The sequence below is a fragment of the Cannabis sativa genome, unplaced genomic scaffold (assembly GCF_029168945.1).
Source record: "Cannabis sativa cultivar Pink pepper isolate KNU-18-1 unplaced genomic scaffold, ASM2916894v1 Contig2, whole genome shotgun sequence".
In the NCBI taxonomy this organism is placed as follows: domain Eukaryota; kingdom Viridiplantae; phylum Streptophyta; class Magnoliopsida; order Rosales; family Cannabaceae; genus Cannabis; species Cannabis sativa.
In genome coordinates, this window is record NW_026870038.1 from 1,401,057 (window position 1) to 1,420,561 (window position 19,505).

General features: G+C 25.8%; 1 protein-coding gene across 2 annotated transcripts; it reads left to right on the forward strand.

Annotated features, from left to right (window-relative positions):
• Nucleotides 1-603: 603 nt before the first annotated feature.
• Nucleotides 604-16,232, forward strand: LOC115715811 (terpene synthase 10). 2 transcript variants are annotated; one of them, XM_061107594.1, is made up of 8 exons: nucleotides 604-971; nucleotides 7,986-8,061; nucleotides 8,456-8,726; nucleotides 12,064-12,484; nucleotides 13,119-13,337; nucleotides 13,793-13,934; nucleotides 14,638-14,892; nucleotides 15,713-16,232. In XM_061107594.1, exons 1-8 carry the CDS (start codon nucleotides 832-834, stop codon nucleotides 16,058-16,060), a joined length of 1,872 nt encoding a protein of 623 aa, XP_060963577.1. In that variant the 5' UTR covers nucleotides 604-831; the 3' UTR covers nucleotides 16,061-16,232. The 2 variants fall into 2 exon arrangements, with proteins under 2 accessions (XP_060963577.1, XP_060963576.1); XM_061107593.1 differs by lacking the exon at nucleotides 604-971 and having other exon boundaries at nucleotides 7,731-8,061.
• The last annotated feature ends 3,273 nt before the right edge of the window (nucleotides 16,233-19,505 follow it).

Below are 19,505 nucleotides of genomic sequence, written 5' to 3' on the forward strand. Positions count from 1 at the left end.
ATATATATTGCAAAAATATGAATTCTTTTTTCAAAAATATTATTTTATGAAAAAATTGAAAAATATAAGAAAATTAAGTAAGAGTAACTAGATACTTATGCTGTTATTTTTATAAAAATTATATACAGATATTCATCTTGATATACATTTTATACAAAATAATTAAAAAAATATTCGATATTATTATCAATTTAATAAAGGGGAGCAAATTTTCAAAAGTCTATATCCCAAGGTAATTTTCAAAATGAGTTTGGGTGACATATTATATCGTGTCGTGTTCATGTTTGATTTTTTCACACCAATCAATCAACAAGCTCAATTAGCATAAGAGGCAAAGACATGGAGTCCAGTCGAATTATGAAGGATGTGGGTTGTCTACTCCTCTATGTCTTATTCTCAAGATTCAATATTCAATTCGCATTGCTTGCAAATTCAATTATTTTCCCACCTTGAATCCTTCTCAATTCATAAACATGTGCACCGAGACCACTCGACGGATCTCATCCACTTGAAAATTACGTATAAAAGTTGAAAATTCAATTTTAAAATTGATGTCATTTTCGAGTTATGTCATCGTGTCGTAATTTATATGTAAACCTTTATTTTTTACTTATTTAAAATGTGAGTATATATGAAAAGCACCCTCGATTAATTCGATGACACACATGCATACATAAATTAAACCATTGTTTTTATTCATTCTTCTTTTTGCAGCCATAAAAATCTTATCTTGTTGATTAAACATGGTCTACATAACATGTGATCCTATATATATACTCTTAAAGAGATAATAAGTTCCATACATATATATATATATATATATATTTTATAATGGCTGCATTAGTGTCCATTGTAAGTAATATTATTAGCTTTAATAATAATAATAATACTTTCATTAGATCAAACCATAATACTAATATTATTTATAGTAATAAAACCCTATTAATGTCTACAAATAATAGTAATATTATTTCTCGAAGATCAGCAAACTATCAACCCCCACTTTGGCAAACTAATGGACACCTTATCATACCACATAAGCCATAACAATGGTATAGAAATATACTTATTAAATATGTAAAAATTTCCCAAATTAATAAAGATGATTAATCAATTGATGAACACATAAATCCCACTATTGAGCAAATGGGCCAATAGCCCAAGAAAAATGGTAGGAGGAGATTGAGTTTGAAAAAGAAATTGGTCCCACCACCAAAGCTATCATCATGAGTCATGACCACTACAAAAAGAGCAAGAAAACAACCATTTTGAGCGTCACAACTTTAGTGTGGTGCCCTTGCCCTACCATAATTGTTTGCTTTTGGGTTATGGTTAGAGATATATTTTGTAATATAGTGGAACATATATGAGTGTAGAGTCTTTTGTTTGTTTGTTTATTTGTGTCTTTTACCATTTTAGATTAGAAAATAGAAAGTGTGAAAATAAGAATGTGATAGTGAAAGAGCCAAGCCAAGCAAGTAGTGTCTTTGTGTGTAAGCTATTCTTTCTTGTGTTGTTGAAATCTTTGTGAAAAGGGGGTTTGGGTAATGTGATCTTTCCTAGATTAGGACCATTTTTACACCATCAAAATGTCACATGTGTGTGGTTATAGATTTTTTTACGGTATTTAATAAACTAAAACATGTAAGACTTTAATATTAAATTATACTAATAATAATATGACACATTTATATTAAAAACAGCTAATCTACCTTCACATTTCTCTTTACAACATATATGATAAAATGAGTTATATCCCTTTACAAAAGTACTCACACTAATTCCATTTCAATAATTTAAATAAAAATGCACTCACACTATTTTTTTTGTTGGTTTAAAATATATTAGAAAAATGCATGCAATTGACTGCAAAATTTACTTTTGGTTACACTTATATTACATAATAACTACAAACAAGAAAAGTTATACTATACTTTTTTTTGGTCATGTAATTTACATGTGAATATTAGTGATTTTTTATTATTCAAATAGAAAATAAATTCATAAATTATTTTTGAATTATAATCAAAAGACAAACATCATAATCTCTTAAAAATATATTTTATTGAACCAAATTAAAAACTTGATAGTTTCTTTTCAAATACAACACACACAAATGACTCATTCCGATTAGTGAATATACATTTTCATTTTTTTTTCTTATGAACAAATCATAAAAACAAAAACAATCTAACATCAAGAAACTTGAGCATATAAATTTATATAATATGTAGTGGTGATATTAATAGATTACATATAAATTTATTAGTGATTTGTTAAAATTTTATATTATAGTATTATAGCTGATTGGGTAAATAAATTTTATTAGAGTAAATTTGTAAGAGAGATAAATAATACATATAAAATAAAAATAAAATTATTTTCCTTCGTTAAATTAAATTAAGGAAATTATAAATTTTATAGATTATCATACAATCCGTTCAAAAATGTATTTTCTTTAAAAAAAAATAAAAAAATTTATGGAAAGAAATTTAAGAAAATATAGAAAGAACAGAACTAATTACCTTAAAAGGGATTAATCAATGAATAGAACTAATTACCTTAAAAGTGATTAACCAATTACCTTATACCTTATACTGTTTTAAAATCAAATATGAAGTGTAAAATTTTCAAATAGAGTAATTACAATTTTTACCTTAAATTTTGACATATATCACGTTAAAAATTCTCCCTCAACTATTGATTCTATTACAATACCTATTACAATAAACTAAACATACCATAAAAGACATTTTAAGGTATCAAACATCACAAGAGAATGCAAACTGTTATTAGGGATGGAGATTGCACTCGTTTTGGTATGGGGCCCTGTTGGTACCCGCCCGTAATAGTCGAGAATTGCTCGCCTAAATGGGGAATGATCCCCATTTAATTGTTTTATTTATTTTATAATATTATTTTAAATTATTATATATATCTTTATGTGTTTTGTAGTTTATTATTAGTAATTTTTAAATATTTTTATTTTATTTTAAATAATTCATTGTCTATTTTAAATTATTAACATGTATAATATTTTAAATTTTATGCAGTATTAGTGTAATATTGCTCGCCCCAGCAAGGATTTTCTGCTCTGTCTTTGCTGGGGAATATGCAGGGATGGAGACGGAGATGGGTATTCAAATATTGTTTACGAGAATGGGAACGGGGGAACATTCCCTGCCTATACTCATCTAATTTCTATCTCTAACTTTATTGATACAATTTAGTATCGTGTCTCCCAGTGACGGACGCACATGTATTAATGTGGGGGCTATAGCCCCACTAACAAAAATATTATCTTTTAAAATTTAAATTTATTTTTTTTAATTTAAAAATTATAGGTTAAAATAGTAGAAAAGCCCCAACAAAATTAAATAAATATAATAAGAGTGATTATAATATAGGTATAAATATTTTTCATTGATAAATAAGCCCCCACAAAATAAAAATTCTGAGTCCGTCACTGGTGTCTCCCACATTTTAATTTAATAATTAATGTAGAATACTAATAACCACTCACAACATATCATATATAAGTAGAGTGTACAAGTCGAGCATTATTATGGGATACCAATGTGTCTAACACTACTATGAAGTGTCACTTTATAATTGGTTGAAAATTCTCTGTAATCTTTATTAAAATAAAATATGTAGAACTCAATATTTAATTGCATCAGATGTCACGTTATATTTTAGTTCAATAATAATAATCTATAAATATATAAATGAGAATTATAAGGAGGTCATGTGACATCCTCTCCTTCAACAATCCATGTTTTCTAATTCGTAGAATTTTTTAATTTTTTAATTTTATTTTCTTTTTTTTTTAACAATCTCTATACTTTTAATAGTAGTTGAGCTTTTTTAAAAAAGTCACACATGGTTTAGAAACCATAGTGAGTTTATATTTCTAGGTTATATATTTATAAATATATATATCTAATTTTTTATTTTAACTTGTCTCAAAATTAGCATTATTTATTTATTATGTGGGTGATTGATAAAATTAATATCGCCCTAAGTAGTTTTTTTAAGTGAATGCAATACACATTTTGCATTTTTTAACCTTTGAATAATAAAAATGATCCTTTAATTATTTTTTTTTATAAATAGTATTATCTTAGAATTTTTTATTGTAATTTTTTTCCTACAGTCTTTATTGTTATTTTTATTTAATATTTATAAAATTACTATTTACATAAAATAATTAAAACAATAATAATTTATTATTATAGCATTTCTATTAGAATAATAATACTACTTAAAGATATTTTGTTTATATATTTGTAGTGATATAAGACTATTGTGAATGTTAAATTTATAAATTATATATTCTTACTATTGTCTATCCTAAAATTAGTATTATACATTTTATATGTGAGTGATTAATATAATTTATTTACTAAGTGTGATATATTGATAAATTTAGTCTTTAAATTAATACAATACATATTTTATATTTTTTAATTTTTGTCAAATATTTAAAATTAAAATTATTTTAAATTTTTAATCGAATAAAAAAATATTTTTTCATTTTTTCATTTTAAATTATTAATTTTAGTTGGATATATATAATAATATACAATAATTAAAAACTATAGTTATTTATAATAATTTATTAATATAAGAATACTTTTTCTTACAATTAAATTATTTATATCACTAAATTTATATAAAAAAAATATTTTTAAGAGTCTTATTATTATAATAATAAAATATCATATATTAATAAATTATTACAGTTTTAATTATTTTATATAAATAAATAAATTTTATCATCAATATCTATATATATATATTTATATAAAAGAAAATAAAGCATTATTTTATATTATTTTTTTATTTTTATTTTTTTAATTTCTTTTTATAAATGTGGTAATTTGACTCCGTAGTTAAAATAATCCCACATAGTTTAGATATCAATGTGGATTTTGTATTATAGGTTGTAAATAAATGACTATTTTTCTACTTTTACTTTGTGACAAAGTTAGTGCTACATTATTCTTTTAGTGGGTGATTAAAAAGATTTGTCTTACCCAATTAGTTATAATTTTTATTTTCTTTATAAAAATGCAATAAATATATTCTTGCATTTTTCAATCTTAGTCTAAGCTTTAAAATTAAAACAAAAAACTTATTTTTTAATTTTTGCCATTTGATTAGTTAAAAAAATATCAAAATTCTGTTATACAAAAATGATTAAAACTAGAATTACACACAATAAACTATAAATAAATTTATGATATAAAATATTATGATGATTTAAATAAGAAAAATAACTTTCATAATTAGCTGAAAAATATCAAAATAAAAATTCTTAGGTAAATAAATTATTTTAAACTAGAATTATTATAGTAATTTAATTTATTCACAATTTATCTGGCTATTTGACACCTTAGTAAAAAAAAGATGGTTTAGACTATGGATGGGCATCATAAATATTATTTCTATTCAACGTTTGAGTTTTAATATTAACTAAAAAAATACATAAAGCCTAAACTATACATGAGTTCTTAGAGTCTATTTAAGGATTTCTTTAGTTAGGTTTTATCGAAAATTAATAAACAAGAAATAAAAACAATATTTTTTTTATTATATATGAATAAAGGTAATATATTTTTAATATGTATTATATGTAATTAAATTAGATCAATTTTTAATTAAAATTTAAAATTTTCTCAAAAAACTGATTCAATCAAACTATTCCCATTCAATTTAATCCAATGGTAACTGCATGTGTATTTTTTGTAATTGGATTGGTTCAGTATAATTATATCATAAATCAATCACAATTTATTAAAGGTTACTAAGAAATTTTTTTAAAGTTAAGGTAAAAATATTTAATTACAAATATTAAAAAGAGTATATCATTATACTTTATTTTGAGAAACACAATATCTAAATTATAATTTAACTAAATATAGAGAACAACCAATAATTTTTAAAAGACATAACCAAAATTTATATTTGCTATTTTACATAATCGCGTGAAGTGCGTCTACGTTTACTACTACTACTACTACTACTACTACTAATAATAATAATAATAATAATAGGGATACAATTTTGTCCCGTAATGTACTTTCACGGAATGTATTCCGTGATGTACGGAATACATTAGATGAGTCTCAGGGTATGTAATAATGGGTCTCAGGGTATGTTACTATTTTTTAACCATAATTACTCTTAGATCAACCTCAATCCTCAGATCAAATAACTCTTTATCTAACGGTTGTCGTACATCACGGAATACATTCTACAATTACATGACAAAATCGTGTCCCAATAATAATAATAATAATAATAATAATAATAGGATGACGATGACATTGCAATTTCATTATCATGCACGTTTTATAGAGTTTCACGCAAATGCTTGGGTGTTATTTTGACATGACACTTTCTAATTTTTTATTTATTGTTTGGGTAATATTGATAAGGGTAGGTAAATACTATTTAATTTTAACTATGAATTTTACAAAAACTATTAATTAGGCTCTATCTTTTTTATATGATAGTATGTACTTTTTAAATTAATAGAACATATTAATACTCGCCCAACATATTACACTTACTTTTAGTGATAAAATATAGTATTTATTACTAAAAATACATTTAATCACAACAAATTACAATATTTGTGACTACTATTTTTAGTTATGGACTTTTTAATCACAAATTTTATTATGACTTAAAGTAAGATTTTTTGTAGTGACAGTTTAAATATTTATAAATTAAAATAAATATATTACTCTATATGCCTATATTTATTATATTAATGAACTATTATTATAAAATATATTATATATTTTTATTTATTTAAAATTTATATGATAGTTATTTTAAAATATTACGATTTTGCTAATGTGATTAGGTTTTTGTTATTGTAATTATTCTTGTTTTTGTGACATAATTTTCAAGTGTCTTTTGTTTAACTTACTGTGATTAGTCTTGTCTCTGTAAGATGATTTTGTTTTGTTGTTGTCTCGTCTTCTTTGTTCTTTGATGACTCGTCATAGTTCTCTGCGTTTGAAGGAGTTGTTAGTAGTACAGTTACGTATCTTACACAATAATTGAGTGCTCAAGTTGATAGGTTCAACGAAACTACAGCAGTTTCTATTGTTGTATCTTTTGGGAGGTGGAGGAAATATAAGTGTTCTTAAAATTAAGCTACAATTTTTTTTCATCAGATTTTATTGTAGATTCTTTTGTCAAACGATATGGGAATCAAGCAGTCAATTAATTGACTGGCTTTTTTTATTCTAATCCTGATTGTATTTCCAATAGAAGAGATGTCCTAATTGTGTTGTATGACGCTATTATTTTAATTAATTACTATTAATAAAATTACATTATTTATTAAAAATAAAACTATATGTGATAGTTTTAAATAAAATTAAATAAACATACATTTCATACATAAAGTTAAATAAATAAAACATGCATACATATATATATGACCTTTCAATTTCACACAATAACAAAATTTTGTATATAAATAGAGCCAAACTATATCATATCCATACATATATTGCAATATTGCAAGAGAGTATATGACCTTTTATATATTGACACATAAAGTTAAATAAATAAAACATGCATGGATCTACATGTAAATATATGACCTTTTATATATTGATGTTGTATATAAATAGAGCCAAACTATATCATATCCATACATATATTGCAATATTGCAAGAGAGTATTCTTGAGGGTATTAGAAAAACAAATTAAGCAAGTCCCATATACATAAATATATATATATATAAATTTATATATAATATATAATTCATAATGGCTGCATTAGTGTCCACTGTAAGTAGTATTAATATTAGGTGGAATAGTAATAATAATAATACCTTCACTAGATCTGTGAAATCATGTTTAAGTTTAAATTACCATAATAATAATAATATTATTGATAATAAAACTGCATTAATGTCCACCAATAATAATAATAATAATAATAATCAGAAGAATAGTTCTCGAAGATCAGCAAACTATCAACCCCCACTTTGGCAATTTGATTATGTACAATCACTTTCTTCTCCTTTCAAGGTAACAAATATCTTATTATTATTATTATTATTATTATTATTGGTGTTGTTTTTCTTTTTTTGATTAATTATTATTGGTGTTGTTGTTGTTGTGAACATATGTGCATTTTCTTTGTTTTGATGTACTTATAGAAGTCATATATAATTCTTTTTTTTTTTCTTTTTTACATAAAAGGTGTAGATTTTGAATAATTTATTGTATGAAAAATAAATTATATCTCCCATGCATATAGAAAAAAAAAAGTACATTTACAAAACTGACATTTTTCTTTTTTGTAGTAGTGACTATATGAATATATACCTATAAACTCTACAAATGTAAAAATTAAAAATACCAACAATGATTTATTTATTTATATATATATATATATATATATATGTTTTTGTGTGTGTAGGATGAAGCATATGTCAAAAGAGTTGAGAAACTAAAGGAAGAAGTAAGAGTGATGGTGAAGAGAGCAAGAGAGGAGGAGAAGCCTTTATCTCAACTTGAGCTTATTGATGTATTGCAAAGACTTGGAATTTCTTACCACTTTGAGAATGAAATTAATGACATATTGAAAGATATATATAACAACAATAATGTGTGCAACACCAACAATAATGTGTATGCCAATTCTCTTGAATTTAGACTCCTACGACAACATGGTTATCCGGTGTCTCAAGGTATGTGTTATATATATAATACTCCTTTATTTTCACATTAACAACATCATTAAATTTTAATTTCAAATTATAGTAAGTGGGGTTTATTTTAAATTCAACTACTCACCATAACGATAATAATAAGATTAATAAGATTTTTGTTTTTTGAATTTTAACATGTATTGAATTATGTCTCCTGAACTTTTCAAGTCGTTAAAAATTCTTTTTGAACTATTGAGATTGTTGGAATTAAGTATCTTTCTTTAGTAAAATTAAATAAAAATCTTTAAATTTAATAATCTCAATAGTTCGAAGGAAATTTTTAACGATCTAAAAAATTTAGGGTCGGGGCATAATTTGCTACATATCAAAAATTTAGGAGTAAAAATCCAAATTAGCCTAATAATAATATATTACCTAATTAATTAAAAAAAAAATATGTGACAAGTTATTTCAATAAGTGAGACTTATCTTAAATAAAAATAATTAGTTAGTTAAAATTACTTACCACGTAAATATGTGTTAAATTTGTGTGTAATTTATGTGTGCCATGTTAGACACTTTGATACTTTATTGACAAAAATCTTCATACAATAATATACTCTATATTAAAATAATGTCTCTGATCATATATTTATGAAATATTTTGCCGAACTTAGAACTAATTTTAAATACTAGTAGTAAATTCTACATTGTAATAATAATTTTAAGATGCACACGTAGCCTTAATGTGGTAATGACTAATCAGCCACACATTAACATTTTATTTTTCACATATGATTAAAATTAACAAGTCTTATATTTTAGCATTACGAATAACTCATAGAGATAAAAATTATAATTAGCCTATTATAAATGGTTGAGTTAACATTTTTAAGTTCAATTTCAAATTCAACTACTCATACTATTCATTAAATATAATACTTATAGTGAAGATTATATATTTTATGTATTTTTTTTTGTTAAAGATTTTATTACAATGGAAGAAAATTAAAACATTACAACTCTATTGCAACATAATACAAAGATTAATAAAGAGATTAAATAAATGTAACAATACATAATATACAATATATATACACTATATATATTATAGATATATATATATATGAAAAGTAGAAGAAGAAAATACAACACATGTGTATATATATATAACAAGAGAATAATATATATATACACTCACTCACAACCTTGAGTGTAGATTAGTGGGGATCACCATGACTTGAACAAGGTATTACACCTTTGTCCAAAAGCTTATTTTCCTATCTCTAAGCACTAAGGGAACACTCTAGGAAATAGCTTTGGGAATTATCAAGCCTTAGGGTTTTCTAGCAATGTGCTTTTTTTGATAGAAAACTTCTCATCTCTTTGTGTTTGAAAGATAGAAGAGAAGAGTGTGTCTCAAAAGGTGAACTAAGATCTCTATTTATAGTGTTTAGGATCACACACTTTGAAATTCAAATAACCTACACCTAAGGGTTGTTACCATTTCTTAATGGGGTGTAAATGGGATTAAATGGGTGATTTGAAGGTTATGAGATGTTAAAAGCCATAGTAAAAAAACGTTCTACTATTAATGCTGAAAAAATAGTAACTAACTAGTTACCAAATTTTTTAGCTTTTGCAAATAACACTCTAAACTATTTCAAATCATTCTCACTTTATTTAATATCACTTATACACATTATAAATGATAAAATTCAATTCCCAACAACTATATTTGAATTATAGTTTTGAATTTCAAAAAATTAAGTTGTGTAACCACTCTTTACGCACTTAATTAGTGATCATGTAGAAGTTACAAAATATGAGTAACTCCACCTCTTATGTTACAACTATCACATATATGTAACTCCCAATCACATTATATTGTGATTATTACATATATATAACTCCCAATTATATTATATTATATATTATATTCATAATAATATATATAATATATCACAATTTTAATCTTAAATATTATATTATTTAATAAATAATATAACATTTTTTATACACTTTTTGCAAAAATATGCTTCTTTTTTCTCTTTTTTAAAAATAATATTTTATGAGAAAAGTTAAAAAATATAAGAAAAATAATATAAGGTAACGGGCTACCCTGAGGATGTAATTGCTTACGATGGTTATCCAAAACTTCTCATAAAATATTTTTTTTTCGAAAAAATCACATTTTTGTAAAATTTGCTAAAAACCCATAAAAATAAAAACTCCATATACATTTTTAGGGACACGATTTTGTCCCGTGATGTACTTTCACGGAATGTATTCCGTGATGTACGGTAGTCGTTAGATGGAGAGAGTTATTGATCTGAGGGCTGGAGTTGATTTAGGGTAATTAGGGTTAAAAAATGGTAACGTATCCTGAGACCCATCTAATGTACCCTGAGATCCATCTAATGTACTACGGAATACATATTCCGTAAAAGTACATCATGCGACAAAATCATTTCCCTACATTTATATATGTATAGCTAATTCATAGGGGTGTTCGCGGTGCGGGTTGTGCGGTTTTTAACCATTTTTTCAAACCAACCCGCACATGCGGTTTTTCTAATTTTCCAAACCGCACCCGCACCGCGATATTAAAAAACCGCAAAAACCGCACCGCAAAAAATGATGCGGTGCGGTGCGGTTTTTGCGGTTTATGCGGTTTGAACTATCACAATTTTTTTTTTGAATTAATCATAAAATAATTAAACTATCATTAATATAATTATTCCAAAACACTTAAGAAAATACAACAAACTTGAGACTAATAAAAGTTGTAACAACAACAATAAATCAATAATCTTTTTAAAGTTTCAACAACACACTTAAATCAAAATAACAAACTTGAAACTAATTAAGTTCTAACAACAATATAAATGTACAACTAACATACTTACATCAATAGATTAAAAATAAAACAAACACAAACTTCCAACTCCAAATTTTAATACACATGTATGGACTTGGGTTTGTTGCTAAGAAGAGAGGGTTTGTGAAGAGTTATGGATTTTGCCCTAAGATTTATAGGCTTGGGTTGGGCTCATATGTATGGGCTTAATAAAATAAATATAAAAATTGAAATTTTAAAAGATGCGGTGCGGTGCGGTTTGAATTGCGGTTTAATAATTCAAAACCGCAAACCGCACCGCACCGCGCGGTTTGGGAAAAATTCAAACCGCAACCGCACCGCGAAGAATTTCAAACCGCATTTTTTTTGCGGTGTGGTGCGGTGCGGGCGGTTTGAGCGGTTTGAGCGGTTTGATGTACACCCCTACTAATTCATACTAACATTATTGTTTCTCTAGTACTATATGATAAATTAATAATTACTTAAAAATGTTTGGAATTACTATATTCATTGCAGAAATTTTTAGTACGTGCAAAGATGAAAGAGGCAATTTTATGGTGTCTTCCAATGATGTCAAAGGAATGTTATCTTTATATGAAGCTTCATTCTATTTGGTAGAAAATGAAGATGGCATTTTGGAAGAGACAAGACAAACAACAAAGAAATATCTTGAGGAATACATAATCATGATCATGGAAAAACAACAATCATTATTAGATCAAAATAATAATAATAATGATTATGATTATGATTATGAACTAGTGAGCCATGCATTGGAGCTTCCACTTCATTGGAGAATGTTAAGATTGGAGAGTAGGTGGTTTATTGATGTGTATGAGAAGAGACTAGACATGAACCCTACTCTACTTACCTTAGCTAAACTAGATTTCAACATTGTCCAATCAATATACCAAGATGATCTTAAACATGTCTTCAGGTAATAATAATGTAATGAATTTATTTCTCTTAATTAGTTTATTTCTAATATGTTTTCGCACTAAATATATGTGTCAGTCGGCGATAGATATAAAAAAACTGTCTTATATAGTATTAGGTACTTTAAGATGTCTTACAATAATACACCTAGTTCAAATGGGAAGAGGGTATATGCTAAAATATCTGGTGCCCAACACTTTTTATAGGTGACGCTCTATGATTATTTAGCGATAATACACCTAGTTCAAATGGGAAGAGGGTATATGCTAAAATATCTGGTGCCCAACACTTTTTATAGGTGACGCTCTATGATTATTTAGCGATATTCATTAAAAATTATTTTTTAAAATTATATGGGACTCGATAGTATACTTAATTACACCAATAGCAATATGACAACAAGGAAGGTACTAGGCACCGGTAATACTTTTTAACAATTCTCTAAAATATCCCTACATTTGGCCCAAAATTTTCGTTAGGAAAATGCCCTATTTGTTTTCATCGACGAAAGAAACTCCAATTTGAAAATATGCTTACTAATTGTGCTTGATACTACTTATGGTATAGTGATATTGGACACCTTAAAATATCGCGTAACGATATTTTAATTTATTTTAACATGTACATATATGCAGCTGGTGGGAAAGCACTGGTATGGGAAAGAAGTTGGAATTTGCAAGAGATAGAACAATGGTGAATTTCTTATGGACAGTAGGAGTTGCATTTGAGCCACATTACAAAAATTTTAGAAGAATGATTACAAAAGTAAATGCTTTAATTACAGTAATAGATGACATATATGATGTTTATGGTACACTAGATGAATTGGAGCTCTTCACTAATGCAGTTGAGAGGTTAGTATATGATATAAATTTTGCTACTTTGGAAACTTAATTAGTACCATGTAAACTATCACTAAAAAAAAAAAAAAACTATTTTTTGTAATACCCTTTTAATTATAACATAAAAAATTTATAGCTAAATGTGATTTTTAGTCACAATAAAAAGTTACTTGTGACTAAAATGTAGTATTAGATACAAATTGTAACTAATTTAATTTTAGTCACAATAAATTATGATTTTTGTTACTAATACATTTAGTCACGAATTTTTTAGTCACAACATAGAAATGGTAATTTATAATTAGTCATAACTTTTTCACTTTTAGTCATAAATTTTACTGTAAGTAAAAGTAAGATTTTTTGTACTGCATCCTACTTAAACTACCAAATTTCAACTACAATTAATACTAATTATGGTGATTTTCTTTTCTTAATTATTATTATATATTTTTTTTATATATATATAGATGGGATATTAGTGCTATGGATGGGCTCCCTGAGTATATGAAGACATGTTTTCTTGCTTTATACAATTTCATAAATGATCTTCCATTTGATGTGTTAAAAGGAGAAGAAGGCCTCCATATAATAAAATTCCTTCAGAAATCGGTAACTAATTCTTATTTGTTCTTTTGGTGTTAAGACTATTGGGGAAATTTTATTTTTATGGGTTTATTTGTTAATGGAAAAAGTTTACAAAAAATAAATATGGCTTTTTTTTTTTAGAAAAATTTATTTTATAAAACACACTCAAAAATTATGAGAAAAACAATTTAAGTAACTAGAAGATAATTGGTAACCAGTTAAATGGCCATTAAATAACATTTTCTTTGAGAAAAATGTCATATTCTTTTTTACAAATTAATGTATAAAAATGTCATTTTCTTTAAATAAGATTTCACTTTATATTAACATATGTTATTTTGTTAGAAAATTTACATAGTACACTTAAAACTATACTTTTTTACATTTTTACGAATTTTCTTTTTACATTTTTACGAATTCTTTTTTATAGTTTTTATTTTACTTGAAAAATGTTGGTTTTTTTACGTTGCTTATCCGTAGCAATAACGTTAAAACAACAATGTTCTAAATAATCGAAAAACAATAATCTTTGTAGTTGTAAAAACAAATTATGTTATTTTTAAGTAGCAATAATATTTTTTTCAAAAACAACAAAAAATAACACTCCGTATTTTTGTTAAAAAAAATCCTTAAAAATATAAAATTATTTGTTATTTTTATATATTTATGAAATTATCCCAATTTTTTTCTATACATAGTCATGGATTTTTTCTTTGGTTATGTTTAGTGGGCAGATCTTTGCAAATCTTATTTAAGAGAAGCAAGATGGTATTATAATGGATACACACCAAGCTTTGAAGAGTACATTGAGAATGCATGGATATCAATATCAGGACCTGTTATACTATCACATTTATACTTTTTTGTAGTGAATCCAATCAAGGAAGATACCTTATTAAGTACTTGCTTTGATGGATACCCTACCATAATACGACATTCATCCATGATTTTACGACTTAAAGATGATATGGGAACTTCAACGGTAATGATCGCAACTTATAATTGTGATTGTTTTTAGGAAAACTTACAAAAATATTATAATTTGAGTTAACTTTTACAAAAATACTGTCACACAGAATTTTTTTTCAAAAATACTCTTTTTATAAAACAACAGAAAAACACAAAACAGAATAATTAAAAGCAATAGTGGAAAAACTAAAAAACAACAGTAGAACAACAGAAGAAACTTAACACAGTATACAGTTTAAAAAAAATACAGTATTTTTGAAAGAAATTCTGCCCCACAATATAAAAGAAAAACATAGAAAATTCCAGTATGTGGTGTAAAACACTCTTGTTTTTAATCACTACTTATAAGTATTTTTTATATTTTCATCTTATTACATGATCGTGTATAATATAATTACATGATACAAATTTTAAAGAAATTTCAAGTAATTTAGGATGTTGAAATCATGATTTAAAAAACTTGTTGCATTTACATAAACAACGTGTTCAATAATAAACTACTTAAATCCTGATTTCGATATTCTACATTATTAACAAGTATTATAAATAAAAATATATTTTGAATCTCAAAACTAATTAAAACTACTACATATATTGTCTTTTAATTTTGCTCATCATAATATGTATTTAGAGTTAGGCTTATGTCTTTATGCAGACAGGCTATTTAGTCATGCACTTAGGACCTACTTAACTTAGAGACCTAATAATTTTTTATAAAAAAAATATATATTATCATACGTAATAATTTTTAATATTATTTTTTCTAATGTCTAATACAATTTAAGGTCGGTCCTGTATATATTAATATTATACATATATAAATATTTTTTTAGGATGAATTGAAAAGAGGCGATGTTCCCAAATCAATCCAATGCAAAATGTATGAAGACGGTATATCTGAAGAGGAAGCTCGTCAACGTATTAAGTTATTAATAAGTGAAACATGGAAGCTTATTAATAAAGATTACATAAATTTGGATGATGATGATGATGGTGATGACTACTCTCCAATGTTCTATAAGTCTAATAATATTAATAAGGCTTTCATTGAAATGTGTTTAAATCTTGGTAGAATGTCACATTGCATTTATCAATATGGAGATGGACATGGAATTCAAGATCGCCATACAAAAGATCATGTACTATCATTACTTATTCACCCTATTCCTCTTACCCAATAAGAACAACTTCAAATCAACCTTATTGTTGGTTCTATAAATGTTTTATTGTCTTTGGTGATAGATTTACTCATCAAAATTTGAAATATTATATGTGTATTTTACATTGTGATTTTCAATAAAATAAATATCCATGTGATATATGTATTTTTATATTTAATACGGTTGAGACGAAGTTTGTTGAAGTTTAATTTGAACACCTGTCGTTACTTGTAAAAATATTTTAATATAATTAAAAAGATGAGTTCATTTATATCTTTATATATATATATATAAATATAAATATAAATATATATCAAATATAGACATAAGCAGACTTAGGGTGCATTTGATTTTTTTAAGATTTAGAGGTCTGAATCTAAATGCATATCTGAATAATAATATATCAACTCTAAATCTGAATATTAAAATATTTAGATTGTTTGTTTTTTAACTTGAATGTATTTTTTTTTATTTTTTAGATATTTTTAATTATATAACATTAACTAATTTATTAAATAAACTTTGTATTGTAAAACTATTTTAATATGAAAAAAATTAAATATTAATTTTTTTGAAATCATCACTGTCATATTTATTTTATAAATAAATAAGTTTTTAATTCACCAACACACTATAATATAAACTTAATATTATTATATAAATGTATATAATAAGAAAGATAAAATATTTGGAGAAACTAATTTATGTTTGAGATTTTTTTTTTTTTAAAAAAAAATAATATTATATACCTATTATTAACCATTAATTTTTTATGAATATAATATGTATATATGATTATATATTATTAGAAATACACTAAAAAATTATAAGGTGATTGACGTGTTGTTACACTATTTATAATATTATATATTTTTTTTAATGCATAATATTATATATATTAAAAGAAATGTGAGGTGATTGAAGTTATGTTGCAAAAAAATAAACCAAAATGGAAAGAGAAGAAACAAAATAGAATAGATATATGATTCAAAAAAAATATAGAATATGTGTCTGAAAATTTTCAAGTGCCTATTATACATCTGATTCGGTCAGATGTTTTAAGACCCAAAAAGTGGTTTAGAAAAATATAAAACAAATGCTCTTGATGAATCTAAATCTGACCCAATCAGATTAAGACTATTATTAAGTGTAAACAAATGAAGCCTTAGGGGCGTTGAGGGAGGGCTAAAGCCCACTCTGAGATTTAAAAATATATTAATATACAATTTTTATTTTCATATATACATAGTTGTTAAATAGAATAATTAGTTAAGATGCTTAAATTTACATAGGAGACTATGATAACGTTGTCCTTTTTTTCTATGTGTATCTACTTTTTATTTATTAAAAAAAAAACAAATAAAGTATAAGGTTCAAACTTATGACCACTATAAGGTTTAACCTGGGTGTTGGGCCCAGCACCAAGTCAACTCGCACTACAAGAATAATAGCTTCTAGGCACCACAAAGTTTGGCACCACTATAAATAGTGCCTAACTTTCTATAACTTATAACACAACTCCCAACTCTTTCAAACTTTCTCTATTTTCAATTTTATATACTATTATTATTATTAAAATAATATAATTATATTATACAAAAATATTAAAGATCTCACGTCTCCCTATGTCCTTTCCCACTTCTCAATAATTATCTATATTATATTTATTATTTTTTTCATAAAATATTGTATTTATATTTTCAGTACATAAAAAAACTAACTAAAATTATTTTATATTTATATTTTATTATTATTATTTTTACATATATAAATCTAATCTCTTACCACTCACACTTAAAACCCTAGCCGCCTCCTCTTACTATTCATCTTCTCCCTCTTTATATTTTTTTGTTCTCTGGTTTCTCATCTCTCACACACTCACTCTCTTTATATATAATGATTACTATGAAGTTTCTCTATTCCAGTCGCTTGAAGACGTCGCACCTCCGCATCTTAATCTCTCTTTCAAGCGATTGAGCCAGATCTGGTATATGCCGGCCGTGGTTGTGGAACGACGGAGTTCGACAAGAAATGCTTGGAGGCGCTGCGCCGCTGGGTGTACAGAGAGGCGATAACATGGTGGAGTGGTGCGGTGCAAGGCGTCTCCGATTAGAGGCGTTAGATTTTCGACGAGGTGGCTCAATGGTCCGATAGTAGTTCAAGGCTTGGACATGGCTCCTAATCGTCTTCCGATCGGTGGTTCAAGCATCTTCAACTACTGTTTTTTATTTTTTTTTCTTTTTGTAATAATTATTTTTTTCTTAGTAAAGATTTGTATAAATTTATAATTTTGAAGACTTGTAGTAGATTCCTAAAAAAATTTATTGTATGATATAATATTTTGAAATAATAATTTTTTTTATGTTAAAGTTGAGATTTATATAACTAATAAATATCTATGTTAATTGTTATATATATCTGTTTATAATTTTTTTTATTTATAAATTCAATAATTATATATATTTATTTTAATTTACAATATATTATTATTTTTTTTATTTAAAAATTACTATCAGGGCACGACATTTTATTGTGGTGCCAAAAGACTCTCTTTAGGCACGAACTTTTAGGCACGACAGAATAGGCACGAATTGGCGTGTCAGAAAGTACATTGGCACGAAAAATAAAGCTTGTAGGCACGATTTTTGTCATGCCAATAGACCTTTTTTCTTGTAGTGTCGGGCACTGGGTGAAGCCCCTGTAATTTTTGTACTCTTCGATTTTACTTGTGTTTTTCTTATTTTTGATGACGAAAAAAAATTCTAGAACACTTTTTTGAAAGACTGATTGGAAACAACTAGGTTGACATTGTCAACCTGGGCGCTAAGTCCAGTTTCAGGCCTCTTGGAAGTTTCGTTTGTTCCCCAAAAATATTTGAATCTTAATCTTTAATGAGAATATGTCTAGAAGAATTTTCAAAAAATCCTCGAAATTGGCCCATGTTGACAAAATATCAACCTGGGCACTGGTCCTTTATTTTGGCCCCCACGTTAATCTGTTTCTTTCTCAAAAACACTTGTTTTCCCATTTTTGATGAAGGCGAAGAAGATGTACAAGTCAGATTTTCAGTTTGATGCTTGGAAGTGGCCCAGGTTGGCAAATTTTCAACCTGACCGTTGGTTGCCAGGGCACCAAGTGCTCAAAAATGAAAGTTGTCTCAATCTGTTTCTAATGCCTCAAGTATGTTCATGGTATGTCTTGTTCATATCCTAGTGCAAATTTTGACCCATTTGCACTAAGACAACCCCAAAATCTGAAACCCTAGTTGGGTTGTCAACTTAGGCGCTAGGTGAAACTCTAGGCGCCCGTGGTTGATTTCTAATGTGTTGTTTCGTGTGTTTTCAGATACCGGGGCCTAGACTTGGATGTTCCATTTCTTTATGGTACAAAATACTAAAAGATGGTGAGTTGGAAACAACTTAGTGGAATCCGAACACCCATTCTGGAGTTCTCAGAGTTAACCTGG

Bases quoted from the DNA above. Each gene is read 5' to 3' on its own strand.
- LOC115715811 (XM_061107593.1), top strand. From the start codon at position 7,798: ATGGCTGCATTAGTGTCCACTGTAAGTAGTATTAATATTAGGTGGAAT. The intron at 8,062-8,455 runs GTAACAAATATC...TTGTGTGTGTAG, and splicing joins CACTTTCTTCTCCTTTCAAG to GATGAAGCATATGTCAAAAG. The intron at 13,338-13,792 runs GTTAGTATATGA...ATATATATATAG, and splicing joins TTCACTAATGCAGTTGAGAG to ATGGGATATTAGTGCTATGG.